Here is a 26,192-nt window from a genome sequence, read left to right on the forward strand (position 1 = left end):
TCACCCTCCACAGTCAGGTGACTTTATTTCCAGAAAAGGTGACAAGCTCTCCTCCAGGGTGGCCAGTGCACACAGAAGCAGGGTCACAGCGGGGCCCACAGCAGGACAGTGGTGTCCCCGCACGGAGGCCCCCTCTCCCCCCCCGGGGCAGCACTCCCCCCGGCGGGCAGCGGAAGAGAGGGGGAAGCCGTGGGGCCAGACCCAGAGGGCTCTAGCCCCCGCCCGCCCACCGCCCGCCCGCAGACTCCAGGGAGGGGGAGAGGGGGCGGGGAGAGGCAGCCGGGGCGCAGCTTCAGAAGCCCTTGTCGATGCTGAGGGTGCGGCGGGTGACGTGCTCCAGCTCCCCGGACACGTAGTCGGCCATGCTGATGCGGTAATGCGCCAGCATCTTCAGCATGAGCCGCAGGTTCAGCCACCACTGCTCCCGCGGCATGCGGTGCCTGGCGGAAGGGTGCGGTCAGCGCTGGGGACACCCGTCCTCGGAGCACCGGAGGGGTCCGACCCCCTCCTCTGAGCACCGGACACGCCCTCCTCTGAGTACCCCCAGCACCCCCTCCTCTGAGCACCGGACACCCCCTCCTCTGAGCACCCCAACACCCCCTCCTCTGAGCACCCCAACACCCCCTCCTCTGAGCACCCCAACACCCCCTCCTCTGAGCACCGGACACCCCCTCCTCTGAGCACCCCAACACCCCCTCCTCTGAGCACCCCAACACCCCCTCCTCTGAGCACCGGACACCCCCTCCTCTGAGCACCCCAACACCCCCTCCTCTGAGCACCCCAACACCCCCTCCTCTGAGCACCGGAGACCCTCTCCTCTAAGCACCAGATACCCCCTCCTCTGGGTACTGGACACCCCCTCCTCTGAGCACCAGAGACCCTCTCCTCTAAGCACCAGATACCCCCTCCTCTGCGCACTGGAAATCCCCTCCTCTGAGCACCCCCAACGCCCCCTGCTCTGAGCACCCCCGACACCCCCCTCCTCTGAGCACCCCAACACCCCCTCCTCTGGGTACCCCGACACCCCCTCCTCTGAGTACCCCCAACACCCCCTCCTCTGAGCACCGGACACCCCTTCCTCTGGGTACCCCGACAAGCCCTCCTCTGAGCACCAGACACCCCATCTTCTGAGAACCCGGGCACCCCATCCTCTGAGCACCGGGAGACCGCCTGGAGTGGAGCCTGGCAGCGGTCTCTGGGGTGTCCGTCTCTGGGGGCTCAGCACAGGCTGGCTGGGGGAGCGAGGGGGGTTTCCGCAGCCGGACCAGCCCGCTGACCCCACCCTATGGGAGGAGCCCCCACTCAGGCCTGGGTGTCATCACTGCTCTGGCCCTGGGCGGGCAGACGGGGCAGCCCTGTGGGGTCAGGGCCCGAGCGTGGCTGGGCAGGCCACCCCTCTCTTCGGAGGCACTCACTCAAAGTCGGTGTCCTTCTTGAGCTCGGTGACGGGGCTGAAGGCCACCGCCTTCTTCTGCAGGCCGATCACGCAGGCTGAGTCGGGGGCGTTGGCGAACACCCGCCCTGTGGACACAGGCCGCCCTGAACCCTGGGTCCGGGCAGAGGGCGAGGTCAGGCCCGGAGCCACCACCCCTTCCTGCCACATACGCACCATTACGGTAGACGGCCCGCAGCTTCTCCGACATCCAGAGCATGGCCTTCACCCCAAGCTTCGTACCGTAGTTCCGGTCAAAGGGGGTCGGAGCTCCGCCCTGGAAATGCAGTGGGTGAGGGCGCCTCCATTGCGCCAGAGACGGGGGGGGGGGGTGGGCTCTGGCAGGAGCCCAGCAGAACGGCCCCACCGTGACCGCAGGAGAGCCCTCCCCGCTCCCGACACCCCATCCCGTCCAAGCTCCCTGCATCTCTGTCTGCGGCGCCCCAGCCCCTTTGTCTACCCCAGTCCAGCCTAAGGGCCATCTCCAGAGGCCGGGCTGCCCGTCCTGTCGGGCGGCCTCTGTGGGCCCCGCACAGTGCAGGCTTCCTGCAGGGCCACCAGGAGGCCACGAAGGAGGGGACCGGGCAGGGCGGAGGTGGCCACAGGGGTCCCAGCCCTGCCCTGTCCTGGTGGTGAGGACTCAGGCGGACAGGAGCCTCACCCCCCACCCCTCAGCCGCACGGAGGGGTGACGGGCAGGTAAGCACGGGCATGAGGGGGAAGGGTCGGGTGCCCCACGAGGTCGTGCACAGGGAAGGGTCCCCATCCTGCCATATCCTCCCGGGGCCCCTCAGCTCGGGTCAGATGGAGGCAGAGGCCAGAACCAGGCCCCCGGGCCCCTACCTGCTGCAGGTGGCCCAGGACGTTGGTCCTGCAGTCAAAGACGCCCTTCCCCTCGGAGGAGTACAGGTTATACAGAAACTCCGTGGTGTAGTGTTCATGACACTTCTCGTTTCTGGAGAGAGGGCCGGGGCCGGCTCGGGTCTCGTCCAGACGCTGAGCCCCCCCGCCCCCCGGGCCCGGCCACAGACCAGTGCTGGGGGAGGGGCCGGCGCCCCTCAGCAGCCCCGAGCCACCCTCCGGGTCCGGCAGCCTCACCGAAGCACCAGGCCCCTCTGGATGTGTGTCTTCATCTTCTCGGTCATGTGTTCCACGTTGGCCTGCGGGTGTGGGGGGTACACGGGGTGAGCCCGGAGCGAGAACGGCAGCCGCACAGCACCCACCCACAGCCTCAAGGCTGTCTGGGAAGGAACAGCCCAGGCTAACCGCAGGGCCACTGTGACCCAGGGGTCATGGGGACGCACGCAGGTCGACTGACGTCGGCGGGGCCCTGGGTGATGGGGCTGGGCCGTGAGGCCGGGTGGGTGGCTGGGGCCAGGGGGCCACGGCAGCGACAACACGGACGCTGGGTGGAGGTCTGCACGGGGTCGGGGAGGAGGCGCTGGGGAGCCCCCAGCCTGGCTCGTGTGTGCCTCAGGAGGGGACCCCCGCTCAGCCCCGCTGGGACATCTGTGGCAGGAGAAGGGCTCAGGGCTCGGCTCACTTTTAAGTCTTGGATGTTGAAAGGGTCCTCGAAGACGTAGGCGGCGTCGGCCCCCACGGCGATGCCCGTCACGGTGGCCAGGTAGCCGCAGTAGCCCCCCATGGTCTCCACGATGAACACGCGGCGCTTGGTCCCCGAGGCCGACTGCTTGATGCGGTCACAGCTCTGGGGGCCAGAGGTGGTCAGGGACTTCCCCGTGGGCCACAGGGAGCCACTGCCCCTCAGGGACCCGGGTCTCCCCCCAGAGTTGCCCAGGGTGTCACAGCCCACACCGCATGCTTTCCACAGGGCCTTCAGAACCAGGTCCTCAATCGGGGCAACTGTTCGCCCGGGGGACAACGGGGGTGTCTCCGGCACCTAGCGTGTGGAGGCCAGGGATGGGGCCGGGAGGCTCTGACGTGGGGCCAGGGAAACGCTGGGCCTCAATCCTCTCATCTGTACACGGAGCGACGCTCCAGCCACTGTAGGGTCATTGTAACAAGGGACAAGGCGACACGTGAAGGTACACATCCTGCAGATGCCAGTGATGATGCAACACAGGATGATTCTAACCCAAATGTTCAGAGTTTGAGAAAAAATTATAACATTAAACAAAGAATTGAGAAGGGACCAACAAGACCAGTGGGTTAGTGGGATCTGAACCATGAGGCTAAGCCCCAGGTAAGGGACAACCAGCAAAGTGGAGGAAATAGCTCCAATGTTTGCCAAAGGATCGGTGTCCTACATATATAAAGAGCACTGACAAATACAAAAGAAAACTCACCAGGAGGAAAATGGACAAAATACAGAAAAAGGTAATTTTCCATAAAACCCATAAATGGGCAATAAATATAGAAACAAAAGTTCAACTTCATCAAAAATCAAGGTACAAAGGAAAACGATACAATTCTTCCTGTCGTAGAGGCAAAAAAACCAGGACGATGTTTGGTGCTGGTGAGGGGCAGAGGCACAGAAGTTTCAGAGGAGCCATGGGTGGCCCCTATATAGCTGCCAGGATGGCAGGGGTGGGGTGAATTTGAAGAAAACCCCTGCAAGACCACAGGTCCGGGTCAGCTCCTTTCTCCTTTCTCTAGCGTGACGCAGAAGCTGCTTGGGTTCAGTCCCCGGGGCCCCCCGAACACAGAAGTGCTGGACCCTGGGGGAAAGCGGGGCTCCTGTGGGGCCACGGATGGCGTGGGAGAGGTCTAGAGGTGGAGAGAGCCGTGAGGAGGCCCCCATGGAACACCAAATGGGGCCAGCCCTGCTCTAGTGACAGCACATTCTCCGGAGCGCCCACCCTCCCATGTCCCAGCCACGGGGCTGGGCTCCCCCCAGTCCACGTGTGGCTGCTCACTGGACAGAACCGCGGCCCGACGTCCACACGTGCATTAGCTCAGCTGAGTCAGCTCTGGCCCTGACAGCCACCGTCCCCACACCGCAGTGACCCCAGAGCCAAGTCCTGCGTGCCACCCATGAGGCCTCGAGGGACAGCCCACCTGGGAGCTCGCCACCGTGCCACTCGCCACTTTCTCCTGGGGCCACCCCACGCCCGCCCGCGTCCAGCCTGGCACCCTACCTACCTCCATGGCGGCGTTGACGGCGGTGTCCGATCCCAGGCTGAAGTCGGTGCCCGGTACGTTGTTGCTGATGGTGGCCGGGATGACGCACATGACAATGCAGAGCTCCTCGTAGCGCCCACGCGCCTCCACCAGCTGCAGCACCCCCTCGTAGGCCTGCGGGCGCATAAGGCGGCGCTGGGCGGCGAAGGCGGGCTCCCGGCCGGGGCTGCTTCGGCCCTGCTCCCCAGCTGACGCGCTATGTGCCTGGGGCTGGGTGCCGGGACCCCTGCAACCACCCCGGGGCCGCGACCCGGCGGACCCCAACCAGGGGCTCCGCAGCCCGTCAGCCAGGGAAGCAGGGCGCCAAGGAGGACAGGAAGGAGACTCGCCCACCCTGCTGGGACCACCATCGACACCGTGCGGGCTGCAGGGGGCCTGGGGCACCTCAGGAAAAGGGCAAGAATGGGCATTTGTCACTGGGGCTGGCCAAGCACCATGTCACACCAACGATGGCCTACCATGCACAACACGATGTCTGCGAGCTGCCACAGGGACCCCACCACCTAGGAATCCCACCTCCCAGTGGCCGCACCTCCCAGGGACCCCGCCTCCCAGAGCCCTCCTCCCAGGACCCCACCTCCCAGGGACCCCACCTCCCTGGGACCCCACTTCCCTGGGACCCCACCTCACAGGCGGGGCACAGGCCAGAGCAGAGTGGGGATGGGCCAGGAGGCCACAGGGTTTCCTGCCCTGGGGCTGCCCACCCCCACCAGGAGCTGCTGCTCAGAAGGTCAGAGCTGCCCCCCCCACCTCCCCCCCCCCCCGCCTGCTTCTCCCCTCCCCCTCCCCCTCCCCCTCTCCAGCACCGGGCGCCAGCACCGATTTAAACTCTGTGAAGCCCACAGGAGAAGGTAAAAACCTTCCCAGAGCCAAACACCACACCGAACCCCATGGCCCCATCAGTCGGCTGACCCGTGTGACTCCCCAGCCAGGAGCAAGGGGTTTCCAGAAGGGCCACCCCAGCGGCCCCAGGCAGAGAAGACATTCTCCAGGGTCCTTGCCCCAACCTGGTCCCCTGCAGTGGCCCGCACCTCAAAGCCGCCGATGACCAGCAGGGCCTGGATGTTGTAGGTACGGATGTTTTCCACTACCTTCTGCATGTAGCTCTTGGGCAGCGTCCTGCAGTGGACAGAAGTCAGATAAACGTGGCCCAGAGCGCCTGGACAGAAGGACACGCTCCCACACCGCACCTGGTCGAGACGCGAGGGGGGGCGGTGGGGGGTTGCCAGCCCTAGATGTGCTGCTGTGATTCTCGTTCAGCGCCCAGGCGTCAGTGGGGCCCACGGTGGGACAGGGGAGGGGGAGCTGCCCGCCAGCTGCCTGACAAGATGCTTTCTGCGGGCGGGGGGCCACCTGGGCCACTCTCCTGTGCACAGTTGGTCTCAGGAGGGGGTGCAGCCCACCGCGGGCCGGCCGCCAGCCAGAAGCGAGGACCTAGTCCAGGCCACAGGGCTGGTTTCCCCCGGCAACGTCCACTCCTCCTGAACCTGCCTCTGGATCCCCCGCCCCCCGCTGCCCACGGTGGCCAGGGAGCCGGGCCCGTCAGCCAGCAGCTCACCTCTTGGTCCCCAGCATGGAGCCGCCACGGCCCAGCCAGCCGGCCACATCGTGCCAACTCACTTCCTGTACCTGCGGTGGGGAGGTGCAGCTGTAGGGGGCCGGGCCAGGCGCTGACCATCACTGCAGGTCAGAGCAGAGCCCCAGGCCCCTCTCCCGAGGGCCTCTCATCCGCTTTCTTCAGGGACCTGCCCCGGGGCATTGCCTGAGACTTCTACCGTGAGCCCCCCGGTCCTTGTTACAAGCTGGGGGTGGGTTATAAACACACCGGCACACGCGCCGGAACCACTGTGTGGTTGCCGTCACAGCCGCACCTACCTGACCCTTGGCCAGGCCTTCAAAGCCATCGTGCACGACATACACCGTGTGGCCCTGGGAGATGCCAGACCGCACCGCCGAGCGCACAGCCGCATTCATGCCGGCCGCCGGGGCGCCCACGTTCAGGATGGCCAGGGAGAAGTTGGTCTTCAGACAAGAGGAAGGAGACGGCAGCGTGAGCACGGGGCTGGGTGGGAGCCAGCCGGCCCAGACACAAGTCAGCGAGGGGGCGGCCCCCGGAAAAGGGGCCAGGCTCCCCTGCCTGCCTGCACACCGTCCAGCGAGTGGACTCCGCTGGGAAGGGCACACATCTGTCCCACAAATTCCTGGCAGAGACCCAAATGAGCCACAGCGCAGGCCCGCCCGGCTCATCAGCTCAAGTCCTCTGGTCGCTCTCGGCCAAGTGCAGCTCGTGGGGGGCAGCGCGCGGGTTCGGGCCAGAGCCAGCGCCTGTCCCGAAGCCTCCAGCAATCACCCCACACCCTGGGCTCAGAGCAGCCAGCGCCCCAAGATCTTGGCGAGCGGCACGGATGCATAGCGGAGGGGGCCACATTCATCAAGTGCAAAGAAGCGGGTGATGCTATTTTAGTACCGGAGTTGCGGGAGGTAACCAAAACATCACCCCGACCTAGAATCAGCCTAAGAAATTACCAACGGATTATTCCACGGTTTTCCAGACCGTGTCCCCAGAACCCGGTGCGTGTGGCACATACAGCCCACCTTGCTACAGGCAGCCTCGTGGCCAGCACTCCGTGGTCACGTGTGGCTCTGGTGGGTCCCGGTCACACAGCCCTGTGGCCCCAGATGTGGTCACGCCAGCGGTTTCAGGAGGGGACATGGAGACAGCTCTGCTGTACTGGGGGTACGGCCTGTCCCTGACCAGCCCCTGGGACAGATGGGGGCCAGGGCCCCGCTGCCTGGGATGGTCCCAGCGGGACCCTTTCCTCGTCCCCGGGTTTCAGAAACAAGTCCCGTTATCATTCTTATTTTGAAGAAAGCCCATTTCGTGAGGTTTTGGGCTGTTTTATAACATTTCATAAGCACTAGCTCCCCTCTGTCCTGACCTAAGCCTATAGGCCTGACTTAATTTCCTCCAGCTGTTTGACACGTGACCGGCCAAGGTCACCTCCAGGCCCAGACGCCGGCTGTCTGGGACCCGCTGGTCAGGCAGAGGCCAAGCCTCTCAGCTCATGGCTCTGACCCAGACAGGAGGGAGGGTCCACAGGGCCAGCTCAGAGCTTCCTGCTCCCGGGGCAGACCCCGGCTCTGCGGGCGGGCGGGCGGACCCAGGGGCAGGCTCCAGAGGTGACAGTGACGAGGGCCCTGCGGCTCACCCCCCTCACCTTCTCTGTGGAGACCTTCTGGTGTGCGAGCAGCTTGTAAATGTTCCAGTTGTTCTCAAAGCTCCTGGAAGGGAAGCCGGTCATGCCTCATGCAGCCCACAGCCCACAGCCACACAGCTCAGCACAGCCCGTGGCCCCACCACGCGGCCACGAAGAAGCTGGACGCCGGCGTGGCTCACCACCCCACTCTGGTGGCTACCAAAAGCCCCGAAGAGCACGGCCCCCACGCCCCTCTTAGCAAAGCGACAGCCCCGCATCCGGCCTGTGCAGGGGGGTGGGGAGGGGGTGCTGCGGGTCCAGCCCTCCCGGCCGCTGCAGGTTGACCCCCACCGTTTCCTTCTGTGGACGCCCCTCCGGGTTCCCGCCCCAGCCACCCCTCTCCCCTCCACCCTGCGTGGCAGCTCCCGTCCACCTCGCAGCCCGCCCGCTTCCCCCGTCACAGGGACCCTGAGCCTCCGTCCTGCTGCCCCACTCCTACGCTTGGCCACACACACTCGGAAGGAAGGGTCTCTGCCAGGGCGTGCGCCCTGAGGGCCAGGGGCACAGCCACGTGGGCGTCGGCCGAGGGCCTGTGGAACAAACAGACTGTGCTCGGCGCCGGGCCCCGGGAGCCCCTCACCTGCCACGGAGCTGGATGGCCTCGTCGAACCTCTTCTCATCCATGGCCTTCTGGACCTCCTTTGTCTTCACCAAAAGAGAGGTACAGGCTGGAGGAGGCCCGGGGCACGCTCACGGCCGCCGCCCGACTCCAGGAGCTCAGTGAGCTCGGCCGCCCCCACACCTCTCGTGGGGCACACCTTGAGGACACGCTCACGCCTCCCTCCCCTCCCTGGAGGGCCGTAGGCCCCCGATACCCCGAAATGTGACAGGAGGTGGCATGTGACAGGGGAGCAGCGGGACAGGGTGGGGACATGAGGTGGGGACGGGGCCTGTGCCCTGACAGGACCTGGAGGGACGGGTGGTCCCGGCCAGCCGGGAAGGGAGCAGGTGAGCAGAGCAGGGGGGCAAAGCCCCCCCCCCCCGGAGGCATCTCTGCAGGGAGCGCCCCCACCCCGGCCGGCCCGAGGCGGGGCTGGGCACTCACCACCTGCACACACTCCATGAGGGGCAGCCGCACGGACTGGTTCCCCGACAGGCTGACCACGCAGGCCTGCGTGTCGGGAGTGGCCTCCAGAAGCGCCATCACCGCCTCCATGCCCATCTTGCTGCTCTGAGCAGGGAGAGGGGCGGGCGGGGCTCAGGGAGGGGCGGCCCACCCCCGAGCCACGTGCACCCACACACAGGCCGGTCCAAGCTTTCTGGAGCAGGTGATCCCAGAAATGACTTCATGTGACCACCGTCCACAACAGCCCCTCCGGGGTCTCGGACAGCCCCGCTAAGACACCACCGTCGCTCAGCCTGACGGGTGGGAGGCGACGGGTGGGAGGCGGGACGGGCTTCCAGCGCTCTTTGCTCTAACAAGGCTGCTGGCTTGGGCTCCAGGTCACGGCTCCTGTGTCCCCGCCCCACACCTCAGCATGCGTGAGAAGGAGGGCCGGTGCGCTGGGCTGGCCAAGACATTCAGGACCTGCTCTCCTCTGTCTCTGACCCGGGCGCCTTGTGTCTTCCACCAGCATCTACGAAACTGGCAGGCCACTCTGTTCTCGTAAGCAGGGGACACCTAGACCCGTCCCCTCACATCTCCGCCCCCCAGGTTTGCGAGGACAGTGCTCCGTCCCGCCGTCCTGGGGCCCTCAGGAGGCTCTCCCAAGTGCTGAAGCCTCGTGCAGGCTGCAAAAAGTGCCCAGCCAGGCGGGCAAGGCCCCTGTCCGGGCTCAGTGTCCCTGCTTCTCTGTGTGGCACTAGGGGGACAGCACACGGGGTCTCCTGGGTAAGGCAGGTGCAGGCCCCAGGCGCAGGGTAACCAGCCTTCGTGTGTGGACACTACCACCCGTGGGGACTTTTCGGGCCCCAGACCCTGTCTCCATCTGGTGGCACAGGATTCCCACTTTGCAGAGACGAGGTGGGACCCAGCAGTGATCAGGGCGGTGACGGCACTCAGGCCACAGGCCAGGTCTCTGCCTCCCGGGGGCCTCCCCCAAGTCATAAGAGCTGTCATACTGGCACTGTGGGCCACACTCAGAACCACCAGACTTCAGACCCTAGAAGGGCGGAGCCGGGGTCCTGCCCTCCACGCACCGCCCCCTTTTCCGGGGGCCAAAAGCCATCACGGGGAGGCCCGGGAGCCCAGGTTGCTGAGGTGAGGGGCGGGGACACAGGTCCCCAGCCCTGCGTTTCCCCCCCACACAGAAACGGAGGGGCCCTGTCTCCATTTCATCTGTGAGACCAGCGGCAGTGAGGAAATGCCCGCCGCACTCACCCACTCGTGCACGCCCGGGACAGAGCAGCGCCCCACCTACCAGGATGCGGTCAAACGCCGAAGGGGTCCCTCCCCTCTGCACGTGGCCCAGCACAGTCACACGGGTGTCGAAGCCCAGCCTCTGGACCACCAGCTGCTCATTGGGAGAGAGTCGGGGCCGGGAGGGGGGGGGGGGGGGCGGGGGGGCGGTCCTTGGGTTCAGCGCCCACCCTCACTGCCCTGCCACCCCACGGGCCCCTAACCCTGGTCCTCGCCCCTCCCGATCTCAGGGATACCAGGGTGTCAGCCCCCCAGGGCCCCGTGAGCCGGCTCAGGATTCGTGCCCACGGGGCGTGTGTGCGTGTGCATGTGGAGCTCCCGTGGGGCGGGGGGGCATTTCTCTGCATGTGTGGACGTGTGGTGGTGTCCCTACAGCCCCGGTCCTGTTGCTGGCACCATCCTGGTCCTCAGCCCCCCGGGTCAGGCTCCCCCAGGCCCTGAGTCTGTGCAGACACACAGGTGGGCTGGCTCCTGACCGGGGACACGCGGACAGGGTGGCAGCCAAGAAAGGGAGGAGAGGCTCCCAGGGGCTGTGCCCTGTCAGGACGGGGGCCCGGGGCCCGGGGGGTGGACCGTGGCAGGTGGGTGGAGGTCACAGGGAAGAAGGGCTCCCCGCAGTCTGTTATTCGGCCGTGAGCCCTGCACAGGGTGGGGGTCACCGTCCCCCCGAGGGGTCACCGGCAGGGGCAGGGCCCCATCGTTGGGATGGCACTGGGGGCCTGGACTCGGCCTCTGGGATGGGGAACGGGCCTGGCCCTGCAGGGAACGTGTTCTGAATGGAGACTGGGAGCCAGGGGCAGGCGGCTCGCGACAGATGTGGGGCCACACCTCAGCCTCGGGGCCAGGCCTTCTCGGGGGGCCCCTGGCACACCTACCCCACATCTGGCTATCACCGGGAATGAAGAAGCTCCCTCCAGGAGCCTGCTGTCTATGGGGTGCTGGGGACGGGCCCCAGCAAGAGCACTTGGCACTGGAGATAAAGGGGTGCCCATCCCACCGAGGCCCCACCCACCCCATGTGACCCCCCGCCAAACTCACGTCCTTCACGTAACGGGACGAGATGGGCTTCCCGTTACGGTCAATGGCGCCCTCCGCGATGATGATGATGTTCAGTCGGGACCCTCTGCTCCGAGTCTAGGTCAGAGATGCCCCAGGGCTCAGCGGCCCGCCTGCAGACATCTACCCGGGACACCTGCCGTCTGCGAGCCTCCCTGGGGTCCACACCAAGGGGCCCACAATCCACATGAGAAGAGGGGAGGCGTGGACTGAGATGTGCCGACGGGGACCCTGCCCCCCCTGCCGCCCCGGGGGTGGGGGAGGCGCTGGAGGAGGGCTCTCTGCCCGCACACCTGGCAGGTGGGGGCAACAGGGGAGGACGGGGGGCCCTGGGGCTGGGAACCAGGCAGACGGTACAGGGAGGTCGCTGCACATGCTCCCAGGGAACACCTGCAGGCCCCTCGGGACTCGGGAGCCAGGAGCTGGGACGGGGCCAGAGGGACCCTGAACTTAGGTCCGCGAGCCAATCAATCCTCAGGCATATGGCCTGACACACTGAGGCAGGCCTCCGGGCCTCCGTTTTCTTAGCCCTAGAATGTAGTGACCTCACAGCGCTGGCCACCACCCAGGCCTCCCTGGACACCCAGCACTGCTGGCGTGAGACCCCCTCCCCAGGCTGTGGAGGGGCCAATGGGGCACCGAGGGGACCCACAGCATCCTGCACCAGCCCTTGGTGGGATTAATCATCACAAATCCAAAGCTCTCTGGGGAGAACACTTCTCAATCATTTCTTTCTTCGAAAGCATACAAAATATTCACTCTGGCCGACAAGCCGTGTCTGCCCCACAGCATCCAAAGAGCCTCAGAGAAGACAGGGCCTGAGCCGCTCCTGTGGGGTCCAGGGCAGTGGGAGGGACAAGTGGGAGTGGAGGGCTGCCTGGAGGAGGTGATGCTGGTACAGGTGAGGTGAGGGAGCCGGAGGCAGGGCCGCAGGTGGAACAGAAGAGGCGGGGAGGTGGGTAAAAAAGGGGTAGCACCCGCACCTCACAGAGGGTGTCTGAGGCTCAGGGAAGCCTAGGGAGGGCCCGAGGGCCTCACACAGCAGGAAAGAACTGACCCTGAGGGCAGGCACCTCAGGAAAGGCCCAGCCCCAAAGTCGCAGCGAGTGAGCCAAGGCCGAGGTCAGCCAGAGACCATGCTACAGAGCCTCGCTCCACGTGGTCAAAGCCACGAGGCCCCGGACTCTACCCAAGGACAACATGGGCCTCCGGCCAGCCCCACCCGCTGGGCTCCGCGTGGCCCTGCCCTCGGCTTCACCAGCCCTGGGCAGAGATGCAAGGCCCAGGGGCTGGAGGCAACACCACAGTGGATGAGACTGATGCCACCCTCACCGTCACACGGGGACGGGGACACTCGAGAGCCAGCCCCGGGCGCACCCGTCAGACTGACCTCCAGGGGCTCCTGAACTGAAGAAAGGGCCAAGCCCCTGGGCTGCCTTGTGCTCGCCCCGAGGTCGCAGTCCTGGCCTGAACGTGAACTTCGGCGCACAACCGCGAGGCCCCCTGCCTCAAATCCAGACCGCAGCCCCTTGATCTGAAGGCCCCCCCAACTCCCAGCATAGTCCCCCCACCTCAGGGTCCTCCTGTCGTCCACAGAGCCCTGAGCTGAGGGGCCAGCCCGTGCCGGCTGGGGCATCTTGGGGGTCCCCAGGGCAGGCTCCATCCGGGGGGGCCCGAACCGTATTCCAAACACCCTGCTCTTCCCCCCAGACAAAGCCTCAGCCCCCACTGCCTCCCCATCCTGCCTCCACGGCCCATTTGGGGCCTCGTCTGCTGGGGTCACTGCCCGGTGTCCCATCCACCCATCGTCATGAGGCCACTTCCCTCGGCTCAGGCTCAGCGGCCACAGCCCCCGGAGGCCGGCACGACCGTGTCCCACGCCTGCCCCCTCCCCATGTCAGCACCGACCAAGGAGCCGAGCCCAGGCCCGCCCAGGCCCGCGTCCTGAGCGCCCTCCCCTGCTTCCTCTGCCCAAGGCCACGCTCCTGGGGGACACCCATCTCTCTGCGTCCCAGCGGCTCGCGGCAGGAACCTCCAGGAGAACCCCCCCACACACTCACCTCCCCAAGTCTCTCACACATGAAGTTCTCCCAGCCGTCCTCGGGGGGCGCCTCGGGGATGAACAGCCAGTCAGCCCCCGAGGCCAGGGCGGACACCAGGGCCAGGTACCTGGGCGAGCAGGACGCTTAGGGGCTCCAGCGGGCGGCAGGGTGTCGCTGTGAGCTGTGATGGGACTCCCCACACCCGAGCCCCCAGTCCCTCGGCACCAAGTCAGCACCTGCACCGTTCGGGCCCCGCGGAGGCGCCGCAGCCCCAGGCCTGCTCCCCAGGAGCCCCTCCCCCCCCTCCCGCCTGGCAGGGCGGTCCCCTTACCCACAGTGCCGCCCCATCACCTCCAGCACAAAGGTCCTCTGGTGGCTGTGGACACGGAACAGGGGGACGCGTCAGTGCCGCCCCCGGACCAGCTGCACGAGCGGGCACAGCCCAGCAGAAGCAGCCCGGGCACAGGGGCAGTGCCACGCCGCCCACGGCCCCCGCCCTGCCAGGGAAACGCCCTGGTGACACAGCAGATGTAGGACAAACGGCCCTTCCCACGCCCCGGGCAGCCGAGACCCTGCAGTGCGGGCCACCCGTGCCTCGGTTTTCACTGATCTGCTCCTGGGGCCGAAGGCCACGCACCCTGCCTGGGCCCGGGGGTCCCCGCCGGCAGCCTGAAGGCCCCTCGGGGACGCACGGTTGCTCCGGGGCTGGCGGGCGGCCTAGCGGAGACCGGGTGCACAGCTGGGGCCCCGTGGCTGGGAGACGGGATGCGGCTCGCTGGCGGGGGAAGGGGGGCTCGCTCACCTCTGGGCGGTGGTGGTAATGGCGTCGATGACCTCCATGATGCGGTGCAGGGCCGAGTCCGTGCCGATGGTCATGTCGGTGCCGCAGAAGTCGTTGTCGATGGAGCCCACCAGCCCCACGATGTTCAGGTGTGAGTAGGTCTGCGCCGTGCTCTCCGAGATCTTGCCTGCACGAGGAGCCAGCCCTGAGGCCCCGCCGGCCTGACCCTGCTCCCTTGGCCCCCTGTCGCCCACCCCCAGCCCCCTAGCAGCGTGGCCCCCCGCCGGTCCCAGGCTCAGAGGCCCCCTGTACCGCACCGGGTCCCCAGGTCCTGCCGCAGGGGTGGGGGAGGCGCGGGGCGGCTGAACCGCAGACGCTGAGGCCACGAGGCCTCCCAGAGAGCCTTGGAGGGGGCACCCCTCATCGCCAGGTCCCCACTAGGGCCACCGAACTGAACTCCAAGAGGTCACTTTCCGACTGGCAACCTTGGGACTCTGTCTTTCGTTACCAACGCTTAGTTCTTCTGTCCCCGCGAACGGTGACCAGGTCTGTAACCCACGCCCGGGAATCAGGGACAGACAGGGCGTGTCCACACAGCCGAGGATGTCACCCTGGAACCTTCGTCCCCACCAGGAGCACAAACGCTGCCCGGGGGTCCCCGACGCTGCGCTCCCAGAGGCCCTGGGCTCGATCACTGACCTCCTCACTCCCGGCCGAGCCCAGCCCGAGGCTCCCGGAGACGGCCGGGGTTGCCCTGACCTGGGGCCGGGCCGGGCCCCCTCCTCCCGGCCAGCGGCCAGCGGCCAGGCGCGTCTCACCGGCCCGTCCCCACTGCCCTGCAGCGGTGGCACAGGGGTGCTGGGGCCGCCGTGCCCCCCCCGGCCCCGACCCACCTGCTGCCACCAGCTCTTCTAGCAGGCTGCCCCACTCGCGGCGGAAGATGTTGGCGCCCGTCAGGCTGCCGTCCCCGCCGATGACACACAGGTTGGTGATGCCACGCTGGACCAGGTTGTAGGCCGCCGCCAGGCGCCCCTCCCGCGTGGTGAAGGCCTGGCAGCGGGCACTGCCGATGACGGTGCCGCCCTGTGGGGACGAGAGGGAGCCTGGGGGCGCCGTGGGGGCACCGCGGGGGCAGGGAGGGACGGGCAGACCCCGCACAACTCGGAGAAGGCCAGGGACTTCTCTGGAAGCCTGGGCACGCGTCCCCACCTCTCTGTGCCTTTCTCCTGGTATTTGCGACGAGGAGAAGGATCTCCCCGTGTCAGGAAGTGAGGAGGCTCGGAAATCTATGACACGCGTGTGCACGCATGTACACATGAGCGTGAGCACACAAGTACACGTGTGCACACGGGCGGGCTCGATGCGGGGAGCTCCCCGAGCCCCAGGGGGACCTGCCTTCAGTCCCGGGCTCCCCCGGCACACGGCCCTCACAGGCTCCGGCCAGACTCCTGAGTCAGCGGGCTGGTGCAGGGGCACCACCCCGGAGGCAGAGAGCGAATCCTCCCCGTGTGCCCCCAACAGCACCTCGGGGCGGGAAAGGAAGATGGCGGGAGCTTCCCTGGGGCCCTCCTGAAAATGCCCAGCATTCCTCCCGGGAGCCCCTCCTGCCCCCTGTCTCCCTCCTGCCTTCTCTGCCCCCTCCTGCCCCCTTATGACTCTCTGTCTCCCTCCTGCCCCCTCTTGCCTCTCTCCTGCCCCCTCTTGCCTCCTTCCTGCCCCCTCTGTCTCCCTCCTGCCCTCTCTGTCCCCTCCTGCCTCCTCTGTCTCCCTCCTGCCCCCTCTGTCTCCCTCCTGCCCTCTCTGTCCCCTCCTGCCTCCTCTGTCTCCCTCCTGCCCCCTCTGTCTCCCTCCTCCCCCTTGCCACCCCATCTCCCTCTTCCCCTTCTGCCCCCTCTGTCTCCCTCCTCCCCCCGCCTCCTCTGTCTCCCTCCTCCGCCTCTGCCCCCTCTGTCTCCCTCCTGCCCCCTCCTGCCCCCTCTGTCTCCCTCCTGCCCCCTCTGTCTCCCTCCTGCCCCCTCTGCCCCCTCCTGCCCCCTTATGACCCTCTGTCTCCCTCCTGCCCCCTCCTACCCCCTGTCTCCTTCCTGCCTGTCTCCCTCCTACTCCATCTCCCCCCCACCCTGTCTCCCTCCTGCCCCCTCCTGCCCCCTCCGTCTTCCTCCTGCTTTCTCTGCCCCCTCCTGCCCCCTTATGACCCTCTGTCTCCCCCCTGCCCCCTCTTGCCTCCTTCCTGCCCCCTCTGTCTCCCTCCTGCCCTCTCTGTCCCCTCCTGCCTCCTCTGTCTCCCTCCTGCCCCCTCTGTCTCCTCCTGCCCCCTTATGACCCTCTGTCTCCCCCCTGCCCCCTCTGTCTCCCTCCTGCCCTCTCTGTCCCCTCCTGCCTCCTCTGTCTCCCTCCTGCCCCCTCTGTCTCCCTCCTCCCCCCTGCCCCCTCTGTCTCCCTCCTCTGCCCCTGCCCCCTCTTGCCTCCCTCCTGCCCCCTCTGTCTCCCTCCTGCCTCCATGTTCTGGGCTCCCTACTCCTCCCCAAACACCAGCTCTTTCCAGTTCCCTCCACCTGCCAACCTCTGGACAAGCCTCACAGCCCAGTTTAGTACTCGGCCCAAAGCCCCCTCCCCAGGGCTGCTCACTCAGAGCAGAGAGGCCACAACCACCCTCAGACACAGGGTTAGAGAAAAGCAAATGGCCAGATCGGGGTCTGAGGCCTGAGGGACGCCTCCCTAGACCCCTGGGGTGGAGGACAGGGGAGTGGCCAGGCTGCAGCCCCACTCCAGGATGGGGGGGGGGTCAGGCGGGTATAATGACACCCGAGAAGGAAGCTCATCCCCACCCCAGTGGACTGAACGGAACAGGGACAGCAAACTGGACCTATCCCTCAGGTGCCCGGGGGGGGCAAGGTCCACAGGTAACGCCTGCCCTGGGCAGGAGGGGTGGGCAGCACTGGTGGGGTGGCCATGCCTGGGCACCGGGGTCCAGCCCTGGCCCCCCACCACTCCCGCTGACCCATTCGGGGCTCATGATGATAACTGGCCACTTGAATACACAGGGCGTCAGCTGGCAGCCTGGGAGAAACAGGTGACAAGGATGCACACAACCCAGCTCTGGGGGCAAAGACCACCCCTCCCAGGAGCCCCTGGCCCCGGCAAGGTGGGGAAGGACAGCAGCAGCCTGCCTGCCGCCTCAGTCACCGGGAAGCTCAGGACCATGACCACGGGGAAAACCAGGTGGAGGCCGGGAGAGGCCGTCCAGAGGCCACGGCACACCTCTCCCGAAGAGTCCTGCCCCCCTACCCACCCTGCGCTGAAAGCTCCGTCATCTCCTGTCGCAGAGCCCACCGTGTCCCCATGACCGCGGAGCAGCCGATGACCTGGTCAGTCTGGAGCCTAGCCGCCCGAGGTGCAAGGCGTGCGTGTGTGTTTCCATGTGCGTGCACACACGTGTCTACACACGTGCCCTCGGGCAGGAAGGGGCCGTCCCACTGCAGGCCTTACCAGCTGGATGATGTTGGACACGCTGAGCCAGTTGGCCTGCTTAATGTTCTCGCCTCCTTCCACGAGGCCCTCGTAGCCCTGAAACCAGAGAGGGACGGGGCGAGACAGGCGCCCCACAGCACCGTCGGCTGCGGGCAGGGCGCTGGGGTGTTCTGCCCAAACCCCGTCTGGTTGGAAGTGGGCCCACGGGTCCTGCCCCCCGAGGTCCCCCCGCCAAGCCCCGGGCCCTGGGTGATGAAGCGGGGTGCCCAGCAGCCAGCGGTCACGGGCTGTTGGCTGGAGAGACCCAGGTGCCCAGCTGGTCCTTCCAGAACACCCTCTGCAGGGCTCGCGAGCCTATTTATCAGAGAGTTTACACAGGGCGGAGGCTGGTGCCGGAGCCGGCCGCCTGCTGAGTTCTGGAGCCACGCACACCAGGTCACCCAGACCGGTAACGAGCCCAGTGCCCAGCGGCCCTCTGCCCGGGACCCTCGTCGCAGAGGAAGCCGCAATCCTGCCTCCTAAAGGGATTGATTGGATGGGGGGGGGGGGGCGGGGAACAGCCAGAGCGTCTGAGTCTGGCTCCTCCCCCTCAGCCCGGTGTCTGCACGGGTCCCTGTCATCATGCGGTCCCATAGGGCTGCGATCCGTCCGCTGCTGACGGGCATGTGGGAGGTCTCCAGTTTGAGGCTTAGAGACGAGGCTGCTGAGAACACACACGCCCAAGGGGGATGCCCATGGCCTCCTGGTGCGTGAGCAGCGGACCGCATGGCCACACGTGCTCGTGGTCCCCTCCCCGCCCACCGGCAACTCGGCCGGGACCTCTGGGCCAGTCTCCATCCCGGGGGCTGCGCGTCAGTCCCTGCAGGTGGTTCTGGCTTGACTTCCCTGATGGCCCTGTGCTGCTTCCCTGGGACACAAGCCACCTGCCTCCTGGACGGCCCTGGGAGGAGGCCTGTTCCAGCATCTTGCCTGTTCTGCCATCAGGGGGCCCACCTGTCTTAACTGGAGGTCTCCATACTGTCTGGACGTAAGGCACGTGCACTTATAAACAACGAAAAGACTCAGCCCCACTGCGCTGACCGGAACAGGGCCACCGCCTCCCTGCAGCCCTCCCAGCTCCTCCAGGGAAGCCGCGAGTGAGCCACTGTCCTGCCTGGGGCCAGAGCCCAGTGTGGCTCTGGATATCTGCCCCGCCCCCTCTGCTTCATCTCCTCCAGCCAGTTCACCCTGTTTCATCACCCGGGGCTGCAGGGTCTTGGGCGGCGGGGCTCTGGGGCAGACAGGGCAAATGGTCCCATTCCTGGGGGTGGAGGTGGGGGGCAGGTACCCCCCTGCCAGGAGCCAGAACCAGAAGAAGGTCCTTGGGGCCACAGAGGGACCGAGGCCCCCCGTCTGAGGGACCACGAAGCTACTTTCTCTCACTTAGGCCAGGCCAGGACCTTTACCCCTCCCTGCCTCCCCGACTCCCTCCAGAATTGTCTGCCACTGGGACACAAGCCAGCCCCTCCCCACAACCTGTGCAGAAAAAGGCAGGAAAATGACCTGAAAACCCGCAGCAGACGCTGCCCAGAGCAAGCAGCTACAAACAGGAAGATCTCAGTCTGCAAAAGCCCAGGACTGGGCACCGAGCCCAAGCAGAGTGCCGGTCTGGCCCCTGCCCCACTGTGCGCCCAGCATCCCCGGGAACCCCGAGACAGCCGGTCCCCTCAGCTGAAATCAAAGTCTGACTGACACAACTGTCCTTTCCTAGCCTCGGAATCTTCCAGAATGTCTTTGCATGCTCCTATGCACTTCGTATCACCCCGCCCCCCAAGCCTTCTCCCTCTCCAGCCCCATGTGCGGGCCCAGCCCTCTGGCAGCAAATCTGTGAGGTCTGGTGTTGGTTCCTGGGCCAGTAAAAGCAATCCCTCTTCCTGAGCCCTCGTGGTGTCACGACTGTGTGACAAGTGCTCTCACTCATGATGTCACAGCAGTTGTGCCCCGACATCCCCACCTAACAGAAGAAACGGAGATCACGGAGATGAAGGACACACCTGTCACGCATACACAAGCCCAGGGAGGAGGGGCCGGGACCTCCCTGTCTGGAGGCTGCTTGTCCATGGAACGAGGCCACTCCCTTGAGAATCCCACCCTGTCCCCCAGAACATTCTAGACCATTACCAGGGCGTGGGCCCCACCTGTGGGGCTCCTGAGACTTGAGACCTGGGGCTTTGCAGGAGCCCAGCCACCCAAGCCCGGTCCGAGGGTCCAGAGCCCCATGGGAGGGGGCTGCCTAACCGCTCACTCATTCACTGCCTCCGACATCCCTGCACCACCCAGCGCAGGATGTGGACCGGCCTACCCTGGGGCGGGGGTGAAGGGGCCGCAGAGCCAGCCCGCAGTGGGAGGGAAGATGGGGGTCGCTACAGTTTGCTACAGTCCTAGTCAAAAGTGAAAACAAAGTAACACAACACAGGCAACACAGTGCAAGGGATTCAACATGTGTGGGTGTGGGGGCACCAGGCTGGAGGGAAGGGTCACCCCAAACCTGAAATAGGTGGGGGGGGGGGCAAGGGGCCTCCATTCTGCAGAACAAAATGGAGGGAGGATGCTCTTGCCCTGTGATACTCTGTTACCCGGTGATACTCTGTTGCCGAGCTGTTATTACTAGGAAATTCACACACACGGTGTGCCCAGTGCTGCTAAGGGTACAGGAGGGCTGAGTGGATAGAGGAAGCGGCCAGAAGGACAACTGGTGGGGTTGAGGCCCCAAACCCCTGAGGGCCACAGCTTCCTACCCTCTCGCATGTCAAGGGCCACGGTCCCCCCCACAGGCACCCAGGATGGGCTCCTTACCGGCTCCCCAGAGCCAGGGCCCAGCCCCTCCCCGCCTGTCACGGCCTAACCAGCCCCCACGTCAGCATCCCTGCTCTCTAAACCATGACCAGTGGCCAGGTGGCCCAGTCCCTCCGACCGTGCACGGCCCCCTTTAGTGGCGGTGTGGGGGCCAGAGACCCTGCACGGCGCCTCACCTCGTAGATAAGGAAGACTTTGGCTCCCACGTAGATGCCCATGCGCGTCACAGCTCTGACAGCCGCGTTCATACCTGCAAGGGGGTCGGGGCGACATCCATCAGTGGAGGTACATACACGTCAGGACCCGGGGCCTTCCTCCCCTGCACCTCACAGAGCACCGAGCCAGGAGTTCGAGGTCCAGCCCCGGGGAGCCCGGTCAGGCACAAGGTGAGCCGCAGCAGGAGCATTCGGAAGTGAGACGCTGCCAGGGTGCGACAAGGAAAACCAGCGCCAGGCCTGATTCGGCCCGAGCCAGAGACCAGGTGTGTGCAAACGTTCCAGACCCTTTACGGCCTCATCCGCTCCCAGGTTCCCCGTGCGGCCCCTGCAGCTCAGCAGAGCGACCCCTGCCCCCTGCCCGCCTCCTAGACCCACAGGCCAGGCCCTGCCCTTGGGGGAGGACAACGAGGTGGGTGCTTGGCCCAAGATGAAAAGCAGGGGCCGTGAGACACAGGGCAGCACCTTCCAAACCCATCTCTCCCCCTCTGCTGCAGACCCCCCCAGCCCATGGCACTGGGGGGCAGCTCAGGGAGCCAACCAAGGACAGCGCCCACTGGCCCAAGGCCACGAGCTCCCTGCCCCCCCACCCCCGGGGGAGGGCTGTGAGCCAGGGAGAGGACGGTGTCCCCAGGGCGGCCTCTACCAGGGGACCCAGCAGCCTCAGGCAGTGCAGCTAAGTGGGCCCCAGCACCCGCCCTCCAGCCCACACGTGCAAACAGAAGCCACCAGACTTCAGCAGGAACCCCTCTTCCCCGTCGCCCAGCCACCACCCCCCATGTCCTGGCAGCTGCCTGGGGGCAGGAGAAGGGGCAGCAGGAGGGAAATGCTCCATGCCCAGAGGAATCTCAGCCCCCTTCCTCACGGCTGGTTCTGAGACTGACACCCACAGAGGGCAGAGGGGTCTGCCTGAGGTCCCCTCCACGGGGGTCGCGGGCCCCCACCATGACCTTGGGCCCCAGCATCCAGTGGTGCTTATGAGATGCAGTGCAGCTGTTAGGGGCGGCCCTGTGGGGGCTGCACAGTGGTCCCCCCGCTGCTCTCTGATGGTGGGACGGGGCCTGGCCCAGGGAGCAAGTGTCCCAGTGGCCACATGGTCACAGCGGCAGCCACGGAGGCTGGCAAAGGCCACAAGGACCCTGCCCAGTGGCCCCAGAGCCACGCCCCCTGGGTCCCATCTTCTGACACTGGGTCTGGGGGCCAGATCACGGAGGTGCCCCAGGCTGGTCTCCCCCAGAGGACCACCCCCCTGCTCATCCCGCCTTCCTCCCTGGCAGTCCCCGCCTGGAACACGCACACACATCCCGTGCTGTCCCACGCTCACGGAGCCTTTTCCCTGGAGGAAGACTGGGTGCGTCCAAGCCACCCGAGCCCCCCTCTCTGGCCCCTGAGCTGGTGGAGGCAGGCAGGGCCTATGTGCTCAGTGTCCCGCAGGGGCTCCACGGCGTCTGGGGTCCCTCACAGTGTGTGGGCTCCTGGTGGTGACCCTAAAGTGACATCTCTGGCCCTTTACCCTGGTTACACAAGCCTCGCCGGGTGTGCGGCCTGGAAGGGAGTGGGGAGACAGCAGGCCCCAGACACCCCAGCTGCACGGCGGCCCTCAGGAGGAGCCAGTGTAGGCTCACGGCACGGGGCTCCCCGGAAAGCAGGTGTGCCCGCCACTCTCTCCATTCTACAGACGGGAAGCCAAGGTCTCAAAGGGAGGCTAGGGGACCTGGGGAGCCCCAGCGGGGGAGGCCAGCAGCAGGATGTACCCCGGACACCTCCTCAGTCACAGCGAGCGGAGGGTCCTGCTGCCCGATGTCCACGGCCAGGGGGTCCAAGTGCAGGGGCACCCAGATGTCGGGGGCAGAGCACAGAGGCCAGCCAGCGAGAGAACCCTATCTCTAAAGGAATCACAAATGTCCCATGAACCCCCAAAGGGAGGGAAGTGGAGTGCCAGAGAACAAAACCAGGGCAGGGGCCCAGAGGGCACCGCGCACCCGACAGCTGGGGTGCCCTCGATGAGACACCAGCACAGCGCCCTCCCCCCACGTCCCCACCCCAGCCCCGGGCCCCCAGCCAGACACCTGGCTCACTGGCCCTGGATGGCCCAGGCTTTCTGCTCCCTGGTACCCTGGGGCGAGGCCAGCTGGGGCCCACTGCAGGCTCAAGGTCCAAGCCCCACCTCTGACACAGGAGGTGAGGACAGAGGGCACGGGTGGGGACCGGGGGGTGGGAGGGCACAGGCTGGGGACCCAGGCCCACCGTCCAGCTGGAGGTCTCTCTGGGTGCCCCAGGCTGTGCGTGCCACTGGACGGGCCAGCCCCGCGGTCACGATCGTCTCACAGCCTGCCCGGCGGGCCCGCCTGGAGCCCCGGACAGCAAAGGGCCTCCGGGGCTATGCTAACACGTTCAGCCTTTCAGACCCGGTTCTGTCTCAGCGAGACTCAGAGCAGGTCTGTGCTGTCCCCACGGAGGCCGGCCTGAGGGCGGGTTGCTCCTGCCCTGGACAACTCCCTGTGCTGCGTCTTAAAAGGGCCTTTTAATTGTCCTTTAATCCGCTTTTCTTTCTCAAAATAAACCCAGCCCTAAGCCGCGGGGGGGGGGGGGGGGGATGGTGAGGGGGGTCAGAAGAGCAGGAGGCTGCCACCTCCCGGATGCTGAATCCCCCTCCCAGACCCCCCTCCCGGCCCACCCCTGGGACCCCCCCCACCCACCCCCCTGCTGCCAGAGGGACTGCTGTGAAGTCCATGCATCTGCTCATCACGTGACTTTTTTCAGCAGCTCCCAGAAAAATAAACCATGTGAGAAAGTGGTGGCCATGCAGTGACACTGGGCTCAGACAAGCAACTTTAATTGTGGGTTCACTTGTAGCCGAGGCGGCTGGGACGCCGAGAGGGGGAGGGGAGCGAGCGGGTCCTCGCCTACATCCCGGGCCACACCGATCACCGATCACCGGGAACAGGCCGGTCCTGCGTGTTTCTGGGGGGCAGGAAGGGCCCCGCTCACCCCAGGGGAGACCGACGGTGGGGGCGGTAGGCAGACCGTGCCATTTTATAGCCTTCTAGTCACTTCTGCACAAAGTGCTCCTGTGTCCTTGAACAACTGGCTGACAGGAAGGGTGAGGCTGCCCCCCGCCCTCCCCTCTGTTTACAGAAGGGGAAACCAAGGCCCCGGGGAAGTGTTCGGGTCACGGCCCAACCATGACCAGGTCTGGCCCTCCGCTCCATGAGGGTGTCTGGTTTTCGCACCTTCCAACAAATGCAGACTTTGGCATCCGGGGGAAGTGCACCTCACGGTTCCCGCTCTGCACGGCGGCTGTCTGCCCGGCACCCACACGGGAGGGCACATGTGGTGCCCTCAGGTCTCCGTGAGGTCAGCCTTTATTTGGAAGGCAATGGGGAACCCTTAAACCGAGAACCTGCCCTCTGGAGCGACATGGTCAGGGCAGCCCTGGCAAGAGAGCGGGCTGGCCCAGGGCGGGCACCCACTGCCCGGTTTCGGGCCTTACGGGACAGAAAGGCTCCACTCTCCCCGGAATAGCAGCTGGCCCCTGCACCTTCCTTCCAGCGTCGGCCCTCAGCCCTAAACCGGAAGTCTGTGGTACCTAGGTCCCCCACCTACACGTCACAGAGAGCACACAGGAGAGACGCAGAGGCCGCCCGGGTCTGGGGAAGTGAGGACGCTGGCAGGGAGAGGGTCGAGGCAAGGTGGCCACGGTCAGCACGCAGGTGCACGGACAGCCACCCTGCAGCGGCGTCCAGGAAGCACGGCCCAGATGGGCCGAGGCACCAGGGCCGGGCTGGCCGAGTGGAGACCCGCAGCTCAGACAGGCTCCGCTCTCACCCGCTCCGCCTGTCAGGCGGGCAGCACCCTTGCTCTCTGACCCCTTAGCCGCCCCCACCCATCCCCCAGCCTCTGTTCAGTCTGTGCCGAGAGAGGGCAGGCCCTGCCGTCCACAGGGCTTTGCACCTGTACCTAAACGCGTGCCGTTTCACCTTCTCAACCCCTCAGGGGCTGCCGTTCCATCATGGAAGAAGGGAGTCAGGGATCCAGCCCTCCTGGGATGTGTCTGGCCTTTCCCGTGGTCTGATCTCACGGGTGATGCTTCTGCAAGGCCTCCCTCCACTCCACGGCTGCTCACCTCAGCCCCTGGGCCATGCCCTCAGGAGCTGACAGGCCCGGCCAACGGGCACCAAGTGCTCTGGCCACGAGGGGCTGTGGACGTGCAGCAGGGCACGCTGCCCGCTGACCACACCAGGCCCAGAGGGCTCAGCACACACTGGAGACAGCAGCTGACTCTGCCCTCCTGGGCTTGGGAAAGCCTCCTCCTCCTCCCTCTTCCCTGCTTCCGGATGGGGAATGGGGCGTCAGGGGAGGAGAGGGGTGTGTCTGCACTCCGTCATCTGGAGGGAGGCAGACCTGGTCCCACCGCACAGCAGTCCCGGGTTCCTCCTGGGACTCAGGACAGGTGCCTCACCGGCCCTCCCAGCCCAGAGGCCCACCGCGCAGCACCGAGGACAAGAGCAGGCTTCGGGGAGAGACAGCAGCCCAGCTCTGCCAGGCCTGGGCTGTAGGCCCCCCCCCAACCCCCGGGGTGGGGGGATGGGGGGGAGGGCAGGCCACCAGAAGGCTGCTTGGGCTTCCCCTGCACAAAGCAGGTGAGAACAGCTCTAGAAAACTTCCCAAGCTCCACCCAGCACATCTCCGATCCTGCCCTCTTCCCCACCCAGGCCTCCAAATAGAAGGGCTGTTCTGGGTGTCCGCCACTCCCGGCGCTGCCAACCCGGGACGGGGGCGGGGACGGGGGAGGGGGTGCGGCGGCAGAGCTGTCCCGAAGGCCGGGGAGGCGGCGGTTCGGGGGCAGCACGAAGGCCCCAGGTATCGGAACCAGGAAGGGCGAGGCTCTCCGCGCCTGCGGGAGGGGGGGAGGGGGCTGTCCAGCTCCAAGTGACCTCGGCTCGGCGACCTCCGGGAAACGGGGTCCGGACACGTGCTGCCCGGAAGGGACGCGGGGAGCGCGCATCCCGGGGCGGCCGCGCAGACACACCCCCGGCGGCGGGGGCGGGGCGCAGAGGCCGTGGCCGGAGGCACGTCCGCGGGCGGTCAGGGCGGTCGGGGCGCGGCGGGCGGCGAGGGGGCCGGCACCGGGGGCGCGGGCTGCAGCGCGGGGTCGGCGGGCCGCGCGCCCCCGGGTCGCGGCCGAGGGGGACGGGCGTGCGCGGAGGGACCCGGGGACCGGCGGACGCCCCCCGCCCCCCGCCCGGCGACAGGCCCCGCGCCCGCGCCCACCTTGCGCGTCGCCGCCGCTGGTCAGCACGCCGATGGCCTTGCCGGCCCCGGACATTCGCAGCTTCTCCAGGTCCACGGTGGCCATGGCGGCGCCGACACGGGCCGCGCTCGCTCTCGCCGGGGCCGCGCACTGTCGCCGGGCCCGCCCCGCGCCGCTGTCCCCGCCCCGCGCCACGTGTGAGGTCACGGCCGGGGGCGCCGGCGGGGCGGGGAGTGCGGCGCGGGGCGGGCTCAGGCCCGGGTCCGAGGATGCCCGGCAGCACCCCCGCCGCCCGGGGACCCTGCGACCTCGGCCCGACCTGGCATCTTGTTCAGGTCCCCAAACCTCTCG

At 66.8% G+C, this 26,192-nt stretch overlaps 1 protein-coding gene across 1 annotated transcript; it reads right to left on the reverse strand.

Annotated features, from left to right (window-relative positions):
• On the reverse strand, nt 1-25,994 carry PFKL (phosphofructokinase, liver type). Its single transcript, XM_042998843.1, has 22 exons — nt 25,862-25,994; nt 20,549-20,622; nt 17,556-17,633; nt 14,960-15,149; nt 14,088-14,253; nt 13,617-13,661; nt 13,304-13,412; nt 11,227-11,322; nt 10,190-10,282; nt 8,875-9,000; nt 8,410-8,474; nt 7,791-7,854; nt 6,448-6,594; nt 6,131-6,201; nt 5,604-5,691; nt 4,534-4,686; nt 2,975-3,139; nt 2,530-2,591; nt 2,275-2,386; nt 1,610-1,709; nt 1,416-1,521; nt 1-440 (listed from the first exon to the last, which is right to left on the reverse strand). Exons 1-22 carry the CDS (start codon nt 25,944-25,946, stop codon nt 293-295), a joined length of 2,343 nt encoding a protein of 780 aa, XP_042854777.1. The 5' UTR covers nt 25,947-25,994; the 3' UTR covers nt 1-292.
• Between the last annotated feature and the right edge of the window lie 198 nt (nt 25,995-26,192).

The sequence above is a fragment of the Panthera tigris genome, chromosome C2, assembly GCF_018350195.1.
Source record: "Panthera tigris isolate Pti1 chromosome C2, P.tigris_Pti1_mat1.1, whole genome shotgun sequence".
Classification (NCBI taxonomy): Eukaryota; Metazoa; Chordata; class Mammalia; order Carnivora; family Felidae; genus Panthera; species Panthera tigris.

What these genes read in the sequence shown, in the direction of transcription:
- PFKL (XM_042998843.1), bottom strand. Translation starts at nt 25,946, where the DNA reads ATGGCCACCGTGGACCTGGAGAAGCTGCGAATGTCCGGGGCCGGCAAG. An exon ending in AAGGCCTGGCCAAGGGTCAG is followed by an intron (nt 6,202 to 6,447) that starts GTAGGTGCGGCT and finishes TCCCCACCGCAG; the next exon opens with GTACAGGAAGTGAGTTGGCA. An exon ending in CAGAGGGGCCTGGTGCTTCG is followed by an intron (nt 2,387 to 2,529) that starts GTGAGGCTGCCG and finishes CCCTCTCTCCAG; the next exon opens with AAACGAGAAGTGTCATGAAC.